At 49.1% G+C, this 16,894-nt stretch overlaps 1 protein-coding gene across 2 annotated transcripts in view; it reads right to left on the bottom strand.

Annotated features, from left to right (window-relative positions):
• The window catches only part of LOC115463241 (oocyte zinc finger protein XlCOF6-like), an 84,428-nt gene extending 68,115 nt beyond the window's left edge, over positions 1-16,313 (bottom strand). For both annotated transcript variants that reach the window (XM_030193590.1, XM_030193581.1), the window contains exons 1-2: positions 16,221-16,313; positions 7,029-7,155 (exon numbers count right to left, since the gene is read on the bottom strand). In XM_030193590.1, the coding sequence (XP_030049450.1) occupies positions 7,029-7,155; positions 16,221-16,247 (154 nt within the window). In that variant the 5' untranslated portion in view covers positions 16,248-16,313. The remainder of the gene's footprint in view (positions 1-7,028; positions 7,156-16,220) is intronic.
• Between the last annotated feature and the right edge of the window lie 581 nt (positions 16,314-16,894).

Genomic DNA, 16,894 nt, shown 5'->3' with positions numbered 1-16,894 from the left:
CTATGATTAATGGAAAGAAAATTATCAGGTATGATTATACATAATTTTACCTTCCATATCATCAAGCTGATCAATCCATAGACTGGTGGGATGTACCGAAGCAGTACTCACCCAGGGCGGGACATAGAAATCCCTGACCTCAACACTGAAGCTCCAAACCGGGCCTCCGCCCGTGCAGCCACAGTCAAACGGTAATGCTTGGAGAATGTATGAGCCGAAGCCCACGTTGCCGCCTTGCATATCTCTTCCAAGGAGACGGATCCGGCCTCTGCCATCGAGGCCGCCTGAGCTCTCGTGGAGTGAGCCTTCAGCTGGATAGGCGGCACCTTCCCCGCGGCCACATAAGCCGCTGCAATGGCTTCCTTGACCCATCTTGCCACTGTAGGCTTAGCAGCCTGCAGACCCTTACGAGGACCTGCAAACAGGACAAACAGATGATCCGATTTCCGGAAATCATTGGTCACTTCCAAGTATCTGATGATGACTCGTCTCACATCCAGATATTCAAGAGCGGAGTACTCCTCTGGGTAGTCCTCCCTACGAAAGGAAGGGAGACAGAGCTGCTGATTCACATAGAAGCGAGAACCAATCTTGTGCAGGAAGGCAGGCACTGTGCGAATAGTCACTCCTGCCTCAGTGAACTGCAGAAAAGGCTCTCGACATGAGAGCGCCTGGAGCTCGGAAACTCTTCTGGCTGAAGTGATAGCCACCAAAAAGACTGCTTTCAACGTCAGGTCTTTCAGAGATGCCCTCGACAAGGGTTCCAAAGGCGGCTTCTGCAATGCTCTTAGCACCAGGTTGAGATTCCACGCAGGCACCACTGAGTGCAGAGGAGGGCGCAGGTGATTAACTCCCTTGAGAAAGCGCACCACATCTGGCTGCGAAGCCAGGGAAGCACCCTTCAGGCGGCCCCTGAAGCAAGCCAGAGCCGCTACCTGGACTTTAAGTGAACTGAGCGACAGGCCTTTCTCCAGACCTTCTGCAGGAACGCCAACACTGAAGAAATTGGAGCAGTGAAGGGAGAAAGTGAGCCTGCTTCACACCATGCTGCAAAGATACGCCAAACCCTGGCGTAAGCAGTAGAAGTAGAGCGCTTCCTCGCTCTCAGCATAGTGGCGATGACCTTGTCTGAGAAGCCCTTCTTCCTCAGACGCTGCCGCTCAATAGCCAGGCCGTAAGACCAAAGGGAGAGGGATCCTCCATCACCATGGGACCCTGATGTAACAGGCCCTGCTCCACTGACAGCCGCAGAGGATCGTCGACTGAGAGCCTGAACAAGTCCGCATACCAGGGACGTCTGGGCCAATCCAGACCCACCAGGATTACCCTGCCGGGATGCTTTGCCACCCGGTCTAGCACCCTGCCCAACATGGGCCAGGGCGGGAACACATAGAGGAGCTCTTGTGTCGGCCACTGTTGGAGAAGAGCATCTACTCCCAGGGATCGAGGGTCCCGTCCTCTGCTGAAAAAGCGCGGCACTTGGCCATTGGCCGATGACGCCATCAGATCTAGGCTCGGCTGGCCCCAGCGCTTCGTGATGTCCAAGAACGCCTGAGCAGATAGTTGCCACTCTCCGGGCTCCAAGGTATGGCGACTGAGAAAGTCCGCCTTGACATTCATGACTCCGGCAATGTGGGCCGCTGAAAGCTGCTCCAGGTTCGCTTCCGCCCACTGGCAAAGACTCATAGCCTCCTGGCTAGAGGGGCGCTCTTGGTACCTCCCTGGCGGTTGATATAGGCCACAGCCGTGGCATTGTCCGACAGGACCCGTACAGGCTTCAACACCAGTACCGGGATGAACTCCAATAACACCAACCGAATGGCTCTGAGTTCCAGGAGGTTGATAGACCACTTGCCTCTGCAGGAGACTAGAGCCCCTGCGCTGTCCTTCCCAAGCAGTGGGCTCCCCAGCCCATCAAAGAGGCGTCTGTCGTGACGACAATCCACTCCGGGGTCACCAGAGGCAATCCTGCAGACAACTTGTCTGTCTGCGTCCACCAGCTCAGCGCCTTGCGCACTGCTGGGTCCACGGGAAGGCGCACAGCATAATCCTCCGACATCGGAGTCCAGCGCAGCAGCAGAGATAGCTGTAGTGGTCTCATATGAGCCCTGGCCCAGGGCACTACTTCCATCGTGGCCGTCATAGAGCCCAACAGCTGCACGTAGTCCCAAGCCCGAATAGGAGAGGCTACTAGGAACTAGTCCACCTGAGCCTGAAGCTTGACAATCCGATTGTCTGGCAGGAACACTCTGCCCACTTGGGTGTCGAATCGAACTCCGAGATACACCAGGGACTGAGTCGGGCGCAGCTGGCTCTTCTTCCAGTTGATGATCCATCCCAGGGAGCTCAAAAGAGCAACTACCCGGTCCATAGCTTTGCCGCACTCTGCATAAGAGGGGGCTCGGATCAACCAGTCGTCCAGATAAGGATGGACTTGTACTCCTTCCTTTAGCAGGAAGGCCGCTATGACCCCCATTACTTTGGAAAAGGTCCGCGGAGCAGTAGCCAACCCGAAAGGGAGGGCTCTGAACTGGAAGTGTCGTCTCAGGACTGTAAAACGCAGAAAGCGTTGGAGAGGAGGCCAGATGGGAATATGCAGGTACGCTTCCTTGATGACCAAGGAAGCCAAGAACTCTCCTGCCTTCACTGCCGCTATAACAGAGCGGAGAGTCTCCATGCGAAAGTGCCTCACTTTCCAGGCCCGATTGACCCCTTTGAGGTCGAGGATAGGCCGGACAGAACCTCCTTTCTTTGGAACCACAAAGTAAATGGAGTAACGTCCCTTGCCAATCTGATTTTTTGGCACCGGAACGACCGCACCCAGGCGGATCAGGTTGTCCAAGGTCTGCTGCACTACCACAGCTTGACCGGAGACTTGCAGGGAGAGAGTACAAACCCGTCTCTTAAGGGTTGGCAGAACTCTAGCTTGTAGCCGTCTCTGATGACTTCCAGCACCCACGCGTCTGAAGTTATAGTGGTCCACTCGCCCAGAAACGAGGACAGCCGTCCTCCAATCTGCACTGGGGCGTGGACCAAGGCCCCGTCATTGGGTACGAGACCCTGGGGGAGGACCGGAGGGAGCACCTCCGGGACGGCGGTCTCTGCGAAAGGAATGCTGCTTGGGGGAGAAATTCCTCTTGAAGGAAGAGGGGGCAGAGGAACCCGACTTGCCCGGGCGGTACCGATGGGCTTCCTGCAACCGTCCTCTGGAGGTATCGGGACGAGTACTAACCCGAGCCCTGACCTCTGGTAATTTCTTGCCCTTAGACGTGCCGAGATCGGTCACGATTTTGTCCAGCTCGACCCCAAAGAGCAGCTTGCCTTTAAAAGGCAATCTAGCCAGGCGGGATTTAGAGGCGTGGTCAGCAGACCAATGTTTCAGCCAAAGCCACCGCCACGCAGAGACTGTCTGAGCCATGCCTATAGCTGAGGCTCTCCAGACATCATACAGCAAGTCTGCCAAATAGGCTAAGCCCGATTCCAGGGCCGGCCAATCAGCCCTCAAGGAATGATCCGAGGGGGAAGCCCGCTGCACCATAGTCCGGCACGCCCTGGCCACATAGGAACCGCAAACTGAGGCCTGCAAACTTAAAGCAGCTGCCTCAAAGGACGACCTTAAGGCCGCCTCCAATCTTCTGTCTTGGGCGTCCTTTAGGGCCGTGCCACCTTCCACCGGCAACGCCGTTTTCTTAGTCACCGCAGTGATTAAAGAATCCACGGTAGGCCACAGATAGGCCTCACGTTCACTCACAGCCAAAGGATAGAGGCGGGACATAGCCCTAGCCACTTTAAGGCTCGTTTCCGGGACATCCCATTGAGCCGCAATTAAGGTGTGCATGGCATCATGCACGTGGAAGGTTCTAGGCGGGCGCTTCGTCCCCAGCATAATGGCAGAGCCAACAGGGGCTGAGGGAGAGACGTCCTCCGGAGAGGAAATCTTCAAAGTGTCCATGGCCTGTAACAACAGGTTGGGCAAATCCTCTGGGCTAAAAAGCCGCGCTGCAGAGGGGCCATCCGCTCCATCCGAGCGGGGATCTATCTCCTCCAAGGAATCCGCAAAGGATCGTTGGGAGACCTCAGACACGCTGCCCTCATCTACATCGGAGGAGACAAAAGTCCTCCAAGGCCTGGAAATCAACCCGAGGGCGTTTACCTCTGGGAACCTCAACCTCTTTATCAGAAGAGGGAGCAGGGGCAGCGTTTTGCATGAGGAAAGCCTGATGCAGCAGCAAAACAAACTCGGGGGAGAAACCCCCCAGACTGTGCACTTCCGCAGCCTGGGCAACAGCCCTAGACGCACTCTCAACCGGCGCTCGCAATAGCGGGGGAGAGACATGCTGCGCATCCAAAATGGCGTCCAGCGCGAAACTCCGTGAAGGAGCCGCGCAGGAAGAACGGCGCTTAACTTTAGCCGCTTTTGTGCCGTCGCCCAAATTAAGGGCGTTCATGGCATTAATGTCTCCAACCTCAAGGGCGGCCCCGAAGAAGCCGTCCGAGCCACGTGGCCGGCCAAGATGGCGGAGGCGAGGAGCGGGGGATGGGCGTTTATGGCGGGAAAAAACCGCCACGCCGGAGGAACGACCGGGACATTCATCGGTCACTAAACTATCACCCATCAAGGGCGAATAAGGTTGTAAAACCCCCGCATCCCCTCTAGAAGTGCTCCAGCGATCCGGGGAGCGACCCTTTGCGCCCTCGCCCTCCGACGCCATTGCCACGAGGAGAAGAATCGGGGAACCCCCTGCCCGCTATAAAAAGGTAAAATTACCTGCTTGCCGCTCCGAGCTGTAATGAACTGGTGTCCCAGTGAGTAGCTGCAATGAATGTTTAAAGAAACGTCGAATTAAACGCCTTTAAAGACGTTTAAAAAATTTTTATTTATTTATTTTTTTTTTTTAAACGGAGCCAGCGGGAGGGGGGAGAAAAGGAGGGACCTGGCACCACCAGGTTTGCACTTGCTCAAAAGAGCCCTCAACCCCAGGCACTCAACAAAACCTAAGAATTAGGCTTGGAGGCCTAGCCAGAGCTGCTGCTGTGTGTGACCACCACCTGCTGAGATAGAGAACATACTGAGGAGTTTCCGGCAGCACATGACCACATATAGGGAGGCAAAAGTTTGCTCTCTATCTCCACCTGCTGGTAGATGGACACAACCCACCAGTCTATGGATTGATCAGCTTGATGATATGGAAGTAACAGGTAGGGGGTGTGTGGTCCTGGGTCTACCTGTCTGAAGTGCACTGCAAGTAATATTTTTAATCATGTTTTTTGAGGGTGGGAGGGGGTTAGTGAGCACTGGGGGAGTAACAGGAGGTCATCCCCGATTCCCTCCAGTGGTCATCTGTTCATTTTGGGCTCCTTCTTGTGCCTTATTCGTAATAAAAGCAGGTCCGGGTGAAAACGTCCAAGTTTTATCTTGGACGGCTCTGCTTTTTTCCATTATGGCTCAAAGACGTCCAAGTCTTAGGAACGCCCGAGTCCTACCTTCACCAGGCCTCCGATACGCTCCCCCACCCCCCCGTCAGATTTGGACGTCCTTGCGATGGACATCCGCTAGAAATGTCCAAAATCGGGTTTCGAATATACAGATTTGGACGTCCATCTCTTTCGTCAGTGTACCTAGCTTTTCAAAAAGCTTTTGACAAAGTTCCTCATGAGGGACTCCTGAGAAAATTAAAAAGTCATGGGATCGGAGGCAATGTCCTTTTAACTGGTTACTGTAGGTTTATTAATAAAGACAGTTAAAATTTAAAACAGCAAACAAGTCTCCATACCCTTATCCCCATAGTTTTAAAACTTGAACTTTCTGCTACAGATTACTACATTAACAGCAGGGCCTAGTTGAGTCTTCATTCCTGCCCACTTCTCCATTCATAGTCTTAATTTATAGTCAATGATTCTAATTAGGAGAACAAGAGGGGAGTTTTCATTAGAGCTTTAATTACTTTCTGAGAAGCAAACGCTAAATAAATCACATTATACCATTGTCGACGTGACAACCATGTAATCTTAAGGCTCTTTTTTAGTGTTTTTCGAAAGTTGGTTAATTCATAAATAGTTTTCAGATCAAGTGGTAATGCATTCCACAACCGAGTGCCAATGTAGGAAAAGCAGGACGCGTGTACTAGTTTATATTTTAGACCTTTACAACTGGTACTTTAAGCAGTTTTAGTTAAACAACACAATAATACTTAGACTTACAAAATTCCAGCAGCAAGAGGAGTGCTATCCAGTCTTTTGCACTGAGCGTCACATGTTTGATTATCTCCCAGTTGGCGAGAGGTTATATATGTGTGCTCGATGCAAAGAGCTCCTAGCTCTCAGAGAACTGGAGGGGAGGTGGAGGGTAGAAGACAGCCAATGCTGGTTACTAAGGTGGGGGGGGGGGGGGGGGGAAGGGTGGAGTTGAGAATTGGTGCCTCCATTAACACCCTACCCAAGACTCCAGAAAACCCATTGTTTCTAATAATAGCCCGGACATTTATCAGAAATAATAAGGACAATTAGAGCTAATTTATTCCTAACCCCAAAAGGCAATCAAAAGCAATCAAGAAGTAACCGATCCCACAATACTTACTTTATCTAAACTATCCTTAACTGGTTTATCTATTAAAAAAGAGGTTCCAGTACAAGGGATGAAAAAAACTTGTCTATTATGATAAAATCTTAATTACAAGAAAACCCCAAACAAACACAAGACGACACATGCAAGGGAGGGAAGCTGGGAGGGGCATGGGTAGGTCGGGGATGTTAGGCGAATGTGTTTATAGAATAGTAGCATTTACCCAGTTAACTGCCTACATCAAAGCGAGTTCACGTGCGTCGACCATTGATCTGACAGTAAGTGGTTGCAGCTACAGTTACGTGCATGAATGCAATTCTACGGACGGCAACTGAATGCACAGCTGCTGCTGTACAATTCACGCTTGGCCTGCTGTCTCACGGCGACTCACCGAAATATCTCAAAATTACTTTTAATAAATCAGATGCTGTTCCTCTTTTAAAAATGCAGACAAAGCAATTCTTACCAAGGGAGATCAGGGTCTCATAGTTCTCCTTCATCACCTCCCTGTAGAGCTCCTTCTGCCCTTCATCTAAATACTCCCACTCCTCCTGGGAGAAAGAGACAGCGATGTCCTCAAACGTCACCCGCATCTGAAACACAAACCAGAAGCACACTCAGGGACGCGGGGAGGTGCTCAGAATGCATTCGATTTCAGCTAGTTTTATTTGGCTAACATTTGGGGGATGATTTTAGAATGTAGATGCCCTGTGCAGGTGTAAGACACCCAACTGCATGTGTAAATCAGCAAACAGGGGTAAGTAGTCGCTTTAGGAAAGAAGACTACTTATAGATGGAAGTGGCAGCACAGGGATAAGTTACAGAGACATGTTCTGGGTGTGGTTTGAGTGATCCCTCACAGTATATGAGTATTTTGTAATGCATAATGGTAGACATGTATACTGTGGAAAATTCCCACATCAGCATTTATACCTGCATGTCGCCCTGAGGGTTGCTGCTCTTTTTCAGAATATGTACTTTTGGAAAATGACTTTGTCTAATGTGTGTCCCAGCAAATAGACATTTGTTTTTATTTTCACTGTGCTATATAGATCTATAGCTCTGTCGTGCTTTCCAAATAGATAAAGAACGATATTTTTGGTTTTTGGGACCCAGCTTCTTACTCATATGTTCTTTTAAATGACAAATTCAGCATCACTCATTCCCTCTTCTTCGTGTTACCACAACTAAATTCACTTTTTTAGGGGACCTCAGTAGCGTTTACTGCCAAAAACATGTTAATATGGCAGTATCAATAATAAAAATACTTGGTGGACATCCTGGGAATGGACAAGGACTCACTCCCTCCCATTACACGGGCTTATTACATCGGGAGTACTGGAGTGGAGGTGGGAAACTCCCCCCCCCCCCCCCCGTAATAGGGGAGGGAATGAATCTTACCTCATTCCTAGAAAGCTCATTAGAAATAGTTACTCAGAGGTTAACTCTGCTTGCCACTTTCGCGTTGGAGCCTGATAGGAATGCCGTACTACGGCTTTCGTTGAGACACTTAGAAAATCTGTTTTTGGGCTCAAAGGTCCGTATCTTTCCAGATCTCTCACGGCCTACACAGTTGAGATGAAGGGCCTTTTTGGAACTTCGCCCCAGGGTGGTGGCATTGGGAGCAAATTTTGTTTTGCGATTTCCTTGTTTTTGTAATGTGATGCTTGAGGGTAAACATTTTCAGTTTGTAGATCCAAAACAGTTGAAAGAGTTTATTGATGCAAGAGTTGATGTGAATATAGTAAACCTTCCCTAATTTAGCAGGCTGGGGTCTGAACAGAGGAAGCATCTATTGATTGTTAATTTTTGTATTTTTTTTCTTTTTTAATTTCCTTAATCTTGGAATCAAATTTCTTTAACTTGTGGACAAACGGGCTGTAAAGATATATACTTATCATTTTTGTTTCCTAATGTTAAATAATGCCGATTGCATATTCACTTTATGTGGTGATATATTGGAAAATTTAAATAAATAATTAAAAAAAAAAATAACTCAAACTTCGTCGGATTACACCCGATTAATATAATATACATAAACTTTTCTTATGAGAATTTACTTGTCAGAGCTGGCGCTAGATTAGATCTTAGGGAGGTCCTTCAGACAGCTCTTATTTGAGCGAAACATGCATGTCGGGCAGCAGAGCCCCTGGATCTGATTGTTGAAGATAAGTTTCACTATTAGATATAAGAAAGAAAAGAAAAGTTTATGTATATTATATTAATCGGGTGTAATCCGACGAAGTTTGAGTTATTTTTTTTTTAATTATTTATTTAAATTTTCCAATATATCACCACATAAAGTGAATATGCAATCGGCATTATTTAACATTAGGAAACAAAAATGATAAGTATATATCTTTACAGCCCGTTTGTCCACAAGTTAAAGAAATTTGATTCCAAGATTAAGGAAATTAAAAAAGAAAAAAAATACAAAAATTAATAATCAATAGATGCTTCCTCTGTTCAGACCCCAGCCTGCTAAATTAGGGAAGGTTTACTATATTCACATCAACTCTTGCATCAATAAACTCTTTCAACTGTTTTGGATCTACAAACTGAAAATGTTTACCCTCAAGCATCACATTACAAAAACAAGGAAATCGCACCACCACCCTGGAGCGAAGTTCCAAAAAGGCCCTTCGTCTCATCTGTGTAGGCCGTGAGAGATCTGGAAAGATATGGACCTTTGAGCCCAAAAACAGATTTTCTAAGTGTCTCAACGAAAGCCGTAGTACGGCATTCCTATCAGGCTCCAACGCGAAAGTGGCAAGCAGAGTTAACCTCTGAGTAACTATTTCTAATGAGCTTTCTAGGAATGAGGTAAGATTCATTCCCTCCCCTATTACGGGGGGGGGGGGGGGGGGTTCCCACCTCCACTCCAGTACTCCCGATGTAATAAGCCCGTGTAATGGGAGGGAGTGAGTCCTTGTCCATTCCCAGGATGTCCACCAAGTATTTTTATTATTGATACTGCCATATTAACATGTTTTTGGCAGTAAACGCTACTGAGGTCCCCTAAAAAAGTGAATTTAGTTGTGGTAACACAAAGAAGAGGGAATGAGTGATGCTGAATTTGTCATTTAAAAGAACATACGAGTAAGAAGCTGGGTCCCACAAACCAAAAATATCGTTCTTTATCTGTATGATAGTGGGACTGCTGAAGATTTGTTTTTTGACATAGCCACTGAATAGGTGTTTTCCAAATAGCCACAATAAATATGCATGAGACAGAAGGCCTCTGTTACAGGCAAATTTATTTCAAATCTCTCTCATGCACACGCATTGTGGTAATCCTGAAAATCTAACCCATGCAGAATCCCAAAGAGAAGCAAGATTCCATGCTATCGATTCCCAGGAACAAGGGGTGGCTTCCTCCATGACTATCTGAACAGCAGACTATGGACTTTTCCTCCAGAAACTCACCTAAACCTTATTAAGCCCAGATATCCTAACTGCTGTTACAAGCTGAAGCCACACAGTTAACCAAGACAAACGACTTGGGATTTTTTGGGGGGTGGGGGGGGGGGGGGGAAGATGAGGACCCCAGTGCTGTGGGAATGCCCCAGTACAAAAGGTTGGGAGCCACCACACTATGGAATGGAGACGTACTCTAGTCACAAGGGTTACATTATTGGCTTTATTTATCTGTACCACTTTTACCCCACTTATATCCTAAGTGGTTTCCATAAAAACATATAAAAATTCATAAAAACATATTAAAATTCCATAAAAACATATTCAAATTCAAATACATACATAACAAATAATGCTACTGTCACAAAATCCCAACCACATGTTAACTTAAAAAAAAAAAAAAAAAGCCTGCCGAAAAAGCTGTGTTTTTTCAACATATTCGTAAACTTATGTATACTAGAGATAATACGCAACTGACCTAAGGAGCTTAGCCGAGATTGGGTGGCAGAGCCAGCCGGTGGTGGGAGGTGAGGATAGTGCTGGGCAGACTTATACGGTCAGTGCCCTGAAGAGGACAGGTACAAATCAAAGTAGGGTATACACAAAAAGTAGCACATATGAGTTTGTCTTGTTGGGCAGACTGGATGGACCATGCAGGTCTTTTTCTGCCGTCATTTACTATGTTACTATGACCAGGCAAGGCGGTCCACGATAACGTCCCTGCAACTCAGAATGCTATTGCTCGAGTAATAGCATAATGCAGTGAAATTGCCAATCTTAAATCTAGACACTTAGGGCTCCTTTTTATGAAGCTGCGGCAAAGGGGGGGGGCTTGCGCTGGCGTGTGTTTTTGACGCGTGCCGAGGCCTTCTTTGTCTTTGTTTTTTTTCATGAAATGGCCGTGTGGCAAGTGAAGTGCTTACCACGTGGCCATTTCGGGGGGGGGGGGGGAGAGAAGCACTTACCGCCATCCACTGAGCTGGCAAGGGCTCCCACGGTATCCGGCAGCGAGCGGCACTTTCCAATTACCGCCAGGTACACACCGGTGCTCAAAAAAATTAAAATATTTTTGTAGCGCTGGATATGAGGCGCGCTGGGGGTGGGAAGTAATGCCGGGCTGCTGCAGTAGCCCAGCGGTACTTCCTTCTTAACGAGCGGTAAAGTTGCATTGGCCCCTTAGAAAAGTCAGATCGCAACGACCTCCCAGAAGACGACAAAAGAAAGACCTGAGCAAAATACCAAGGCATACTGCCATGAACTACTGTGAAATAAGAGAACTTTCCACATCCCTTACAAAACCAAACTGCAAGAAATCGCCAACAAACTTGAGCTAAGCCTGAATATCATGGACTAATGGGCCAATGCATTCCAACTAAAACTCAATAAAGAAAAAACACATTGCCTTGTCCTCTCGTCCCAACACAGCACGGATTACCCCACAAGCATCGACACCCCAGGTCACACCCTCCCCATCTCAGACAACCTGAAAATCGTTGGCGCCACAATAGTCCGCAACCTAACACTGGAGAGCCAAGTAAAATCCACCACAAAGAAAACGTTCCACTCAATGTGGAAGCTCAAACGCGTGAAACAATACTTCCCGAGGGATACCTTTCGTAACCTGATACAATCGACGGTAATTGGCCAACTAGACTACTGCAATAGAATCTACGCAGGATGGAAAGAATAAACCTTAAAGAAACTTCAAACCGCTCAAAACACGGCAGCTAGACTCATATTTGGAAAAACGCAATTCAAAAGTGCAAAACCCCTCCGAGAAAACCTACACTGGCTCCCAATCAAATAAAGCATTGCCTTTAAAATCTGCACCATGGTTCATAAAATTCTCTACACGATAGACTTAATCGACCTACCACCCAAAAACGCCTCCAAATCAACACGATCGTATCTATACCTACACTACCCAAGCTGCAAAGCTCTTAAATACAAATCTACTTATGCATCCAGCTTTTCCTACATAAGCACACAACTGTGGAATGCGCTACCAAAAGCAGTGAAAACGACCTACGACCACCTAAACGTTTGGAACATGCTAAAAACCACCCTGTTCAAAAAGGCATATCATCCCGATCCAACATAAAAAACTAACCTGGGCTACACAAGAAAACCAAAGCACTTATGATCACAACACTACTCTTCCGCATGACGACTATTCCGTGGCTTTGCCATATAAACTTCATCTCACCAGAACAGCACAATGTATTTGTTCACGCCGGAGACAGTAAATTCCGGCAATATGTAAGCCACATTGAGCCTGCAAAAAGGTGAGAAAATGTGGGATACAAATGTAACAAATAAACAAACTGCACCGGCAACAAGTGAAGGTTTTTCAACACCGATGTAATGTGGTCAGATTTTAAAGTCCCAACAACCAATCATTCCGCACAACTTGCAGAGCCCTGAGTCTGTACTATTGAACACCCAAATACAGGGAATTGCAATAATCTATTTTTGACAAAACCATTGCTTGAATAACACTCCGAAAATCCTGTAAACTAAACACAGGTTTTAAGTTAAATCACAAATGCAATTGATGAAAGGCTGATTGAACCACATGCAGGATTTGTGCTTTCATTGTAAGAGTGGAATGTAATATCACAAACAACACCTTACTTCCTTTCTTCACAGGTAAATTTATTGACCCCCACACGAAGAATCAAAGAACAACACTCATCCTCCACTCTCCCAACCACCAAAATTTCAGTTTTATCTATATTCAGAGTAAGCATATTAGCTGTCATCCAGGTACAGATCACATTCATATACGATGTCAGATGCTCCGACGGCTCCTCTCCCCACCCATCTACTGGGAAAAAGAACTGAATATCACCAGCATACAGCCGATACTCCACGCCCAGAGAATCAAGAACATCACACAGCCCCTTTTGTCCCAACAAAAGTGCGGACAAAGCATAACCTTGTGGAACTCATCTTAAATCAGAGAAGACACTCCCAACCACTTTGGACCAAAAAAAACCCCTCTGACAAAAAAAAAAAAAGAGGCAAACCAATAATAAACCAAACCCCCTATAGCCCCTAAACCCAACATAAGCCACCTCTTCAAAAGAATATTGCCATCAACAGAATCAAAAGCAGACGACACATCTAAAGAAATCAAACAATAACTTTGGTTCTGATCTATCCCTCTCCGCAATGAATCCAAAATCGAGATCAGCAAAGTCTCTATGCTACTGGTTTTCTAAACCCATATTGAAACCTGTGCAAACAACATTTTCTTCCACAAACGCCTCAAGTTGCATTAAAACAACCTTCTCAATAACCCTTCTCAGAAATAGGTCTAAACTACTCATATTTTTAGGATTCAATTTCTCATTCTTTAACAATGGTTTTACCGTAGCTTACTTACAAGCAGCTGGCAGCCGACCTTCACTAATGGACTTATTCACAAGACATGATAACGGTAAAGTGAGTTTACTTGCCATTTGACGGATTACACCTGAAGAGCAAGGGTCCCATACAGACCCAGTTGGCAAAATCATTGAGACACCCCGGGTCATTTCCTGCACCCCTTCCTCATCAAACTCAGCCCATTTCAACTCAAGAACTTGGACACCCTCCCCCCCCCCCCCCCCCCAACTCCATCCCTTGATCACCACAAGTTGTCACTCCCTTACCTAACAGAACCATCTTGTCCATCAAGTAATCCGCCTATGCCATGGCATCCGGTCCCCTTTTCATGCACTTATCTTCACAACCATTAATCAAATATTTCACAGTATGATACAACTCCTGCGGCCTATTCACCGCCTCTCAAACCCGATTATGAAAGTCATCATTTTTCAACTGCTCGCATAAATCAAGATATTCGAACAAGCTTTTAGGCTTCTAGATTTATGGTTGAACCAATTATGGCCCAGGCACAGGAGTGTGTCCAGAGAGAAGTTATTCCCATTGGACTTAGCACCCCCAATAATTTTGAAAAGTTGACTCCTATGGGTCCAGGTGCAGCCCTTTTGAGGAGGGGGGGGGGGGGGGCTTTTCTATTGCGTTCAATCAGCACCTCCAATCCTTTTCAAATAGTGGGTCTCAAGGACCCTGAGGTCTCAGAAAGTTCACTTGCTGTCTCACTGGCTCTCATAGGAGCCAACTTTTCAAAATGATTAGGGGTGCTGAACATTTTTTTTTTTTTTACAGGTGGTGCATTCCTCCTCCCTCCCCTCCCTCCGAGTTCCAGTCCCCCCACCCCATCTCCCTCCCAGTTCCAGGGCCCCCCATCTCCCTCCCTCCCAGATCCAGGCCCCCCTCTCTTTCCCTCCCTCCCAGTTCCAGGTGCCCCCCATCTCCCTCCCTCCCAGTTCAAGGGCACCCCATCTCCCTCCCTCCCAGATCCAGGCCCCCCTCTCTTTCCCTCCCTCCCAGTTCCAGGGGCCCCCCATCTCCCTCCCTCCCAGATCCAGGCCCCCTTCTCTTTCCCTCCCTCCCTCCCAGTTCCAGGGGCCCCCCATCTCCCTCCCTCCCAGTTCCAGTCCCCCCCATCTCCCTCCCTCCCAGTTCAAGGGCACCCCATCTCTCTCCCTCCCAGATCCAGGCCCCCCTCTCTTTCCCTCCCTCCCAGTTCCAGGGGCCCCCCATCTCCCTCCCTCCCAGTTCAAGGGCACCCCATCTCCCTCCCTCCCAGATCCAGGCCCCCCTCTCTTTCCCTCCCTCCCAGTTCCAGGGGCCCCCCATCTCCCTCCCTCCCTCCCAGATCCAGGCCCCCTTCTCTTTCCCTCCCTCCCTCCCAGTTCCAGGTGCCCCCCATCTCCCTCCCTCCCAGATCCAGGCCCCCCTCTCTTTCCCTCCCTCCCAGTTCCAGGGGCCCCCCATCTCCCTCCCTCCCAGATCCAGGCCCCCTTCTCTTTCCCTCCCTCCCTCCCAGTTCCAGGGGCCCCCCATCTCCCTCCCTCCCAGTTCCAGTCCCCCCCACCCCATCTCCCTCCCAGTTCCAGGGCCCCCCATCTCCCTCCCTCCCAGTTCCAGGGCACCCCATCTCCCTCCCTCCCAGATCCAGGCCCCCTTCTCTTTCCCTCCCTCCCAGTTCCAGGGGCCCCCCATCTCCCTCCCTCCCAGATCCAGGCCCCCCTCTCTTTCCCTTCCTCCCAGTTCCAGGGACCCCCCATCTCCCTCCCTCCCTCCCTCCCAGTTCCAGGGCACCCCATCTCCCTCCCTCCCAGATCCAGGCCCCCTCTCTTTCCCTCCCTCCCAGTTCCAGGTGCCCCCCATCTCCCTCCCTCCCAGTTCAAGGGCACCCCATCTCCCTCCCTCCCAGATCCAGGCCCCCCCTCTCTTTCCCTCCCTCCCAGTTCCAGGGGCCCCCCATCTCCCTCCCTCCCAGATCCAGGCCCCCTTCTCTTTCCCTCCCTCCCTCCCAGTTCCAGGGGCCCCCCATCTCCCTCCCTCCCAGTTCCAGTCCCCCCCCACCCCATCTCCCTCCCAGTTCCAGGGCCCTCCATCTCCCTCCCTCCCAGTTCCAGGGGCCCCCCCATCTCCCTCCCTCCCAGATCCAGGCCCCCCTCTCTTTCCCTTCCTCCCAGTTCCAGGGACCCCCCATCTCCCTCCCTCCCTCCCAGTTCCAGGGCACCCCATCTCCCTCCCTCCCAGATCCAGGCCCCCCTTCTCTTTCCCTCCCTCCCAGTTCCAGGGGCCCCCCCATCTCCCTCCCTCCAAGATCCAGGCCCCCCTCTCTTTCCCTTCCTCCCAGTTCCAGGGACCCCCCATCTCCCTCCCTCCCTCCCTCCCAGTTCCAGTCCCCCTCACCTCATCTTCCTCCCAGTTCCAGGGGCCCCCCATCTCCCTCCCTCCCAGATCCAGGCCCCCTTCTCTTTCCCTCCCTCCCTCCCAGTTCCAGGGGCCCCCCATCTCCCTCCCTCCCAGTTCCAGTCCCCCCCACCCCATCTCCCTCCCAGTTCCAGGGCCCCCCATCTCCCTCCCTCCCAGTTCCAGGGGCCCCCCATCTCCCTCCCTCCAAGATCCAGGCCCCCCTCTCTTTCCCTTCCTCCCAGTTCCAGGGACCCCCCATCTCCCTCCCTCCCAGTTCCAGCCCCCCCTTCTCCCTCCCAGATCCAGGCCCCCTCCCTCGTGGCTCTTTCATATGTGACTCTGTGACAATCTGTCCTCCTCCTCCACCACCGCATACAACACAAATACAGGTTGACTTAAAGCTAATTTAAACCTGTGCATAAAACAAATCTATATACAAAGAACATCCAGGCTTCCTTACAGTCTTTGAAACATCTGAAACCAGCATCTCTGCAGCCTCCAAACTGCACCTCGGAAGTGGCTGCACAAAGCCTGGGAAGGAAACACACAAGAAGAAGCAAATGATGACTTCAGAGTAAGGCTTAGAACACACTGAGAACGGGCGGCTACTGGAGTATGAAAACGAGGCTTGGAAAACAACTATTGGAGCACCAGAATGAGGCTTGGAATTCACTGAGACACCATTAGAGCACCAGAATGAGGCTTGGAACAGTGTATTTCAAGCCTCATTTTGGTGCTCCAATAGGTTTTTCTCAGTGAATTCAGGTGCATCAGCACCACTAGTCCCTCAGTGCATTCCAAGCCTCTTTCTGGTGCTCACATTGTGTTCCAAGCCTCATTCTGGTCTTCCTGGGGGGTGGAGTTTGGAGAAATGCTGTTTGCAGACGTTTCAAAGACAGTAAGGAAACCTGATTATTCTTTGCATATAGATGTTTTATGCTCTGGTTTAATTAGTTTTAGATATAAAATAAAAGCAGGCGTTGATGCAAAAATACAGGACTGGGCCTTTTGTAAAATATATACCAAAGTGGAAAGTGTAAGAATATTGTGCCCCTTCTGCAAAAGCTCAAATCGACATATTTGTGAGAATATAAAGAGAGAGACTTGGCTGAGTAAAGGAAACAAGAGAGACTT

This window comes from Microcaecilia unicolor, chromosome 1 (assembly GCF_901765095.1).
Source record: "Microcaecilia unicolor chromosome 1, aMicUni1.1, whole genome shotgun sequence".
NCBI classification, from domain to species: Eukaryota; Metazoa; Chordata; class Amphibia; order Gymnophiona; family Siphonopidae; genus Microcaecilia; species Microcaecilia unicolor.
Note: the sequence above shows the minus strand (reverse complement) of the source record. Positions and strands in the feature narration are given on the sequence as shown.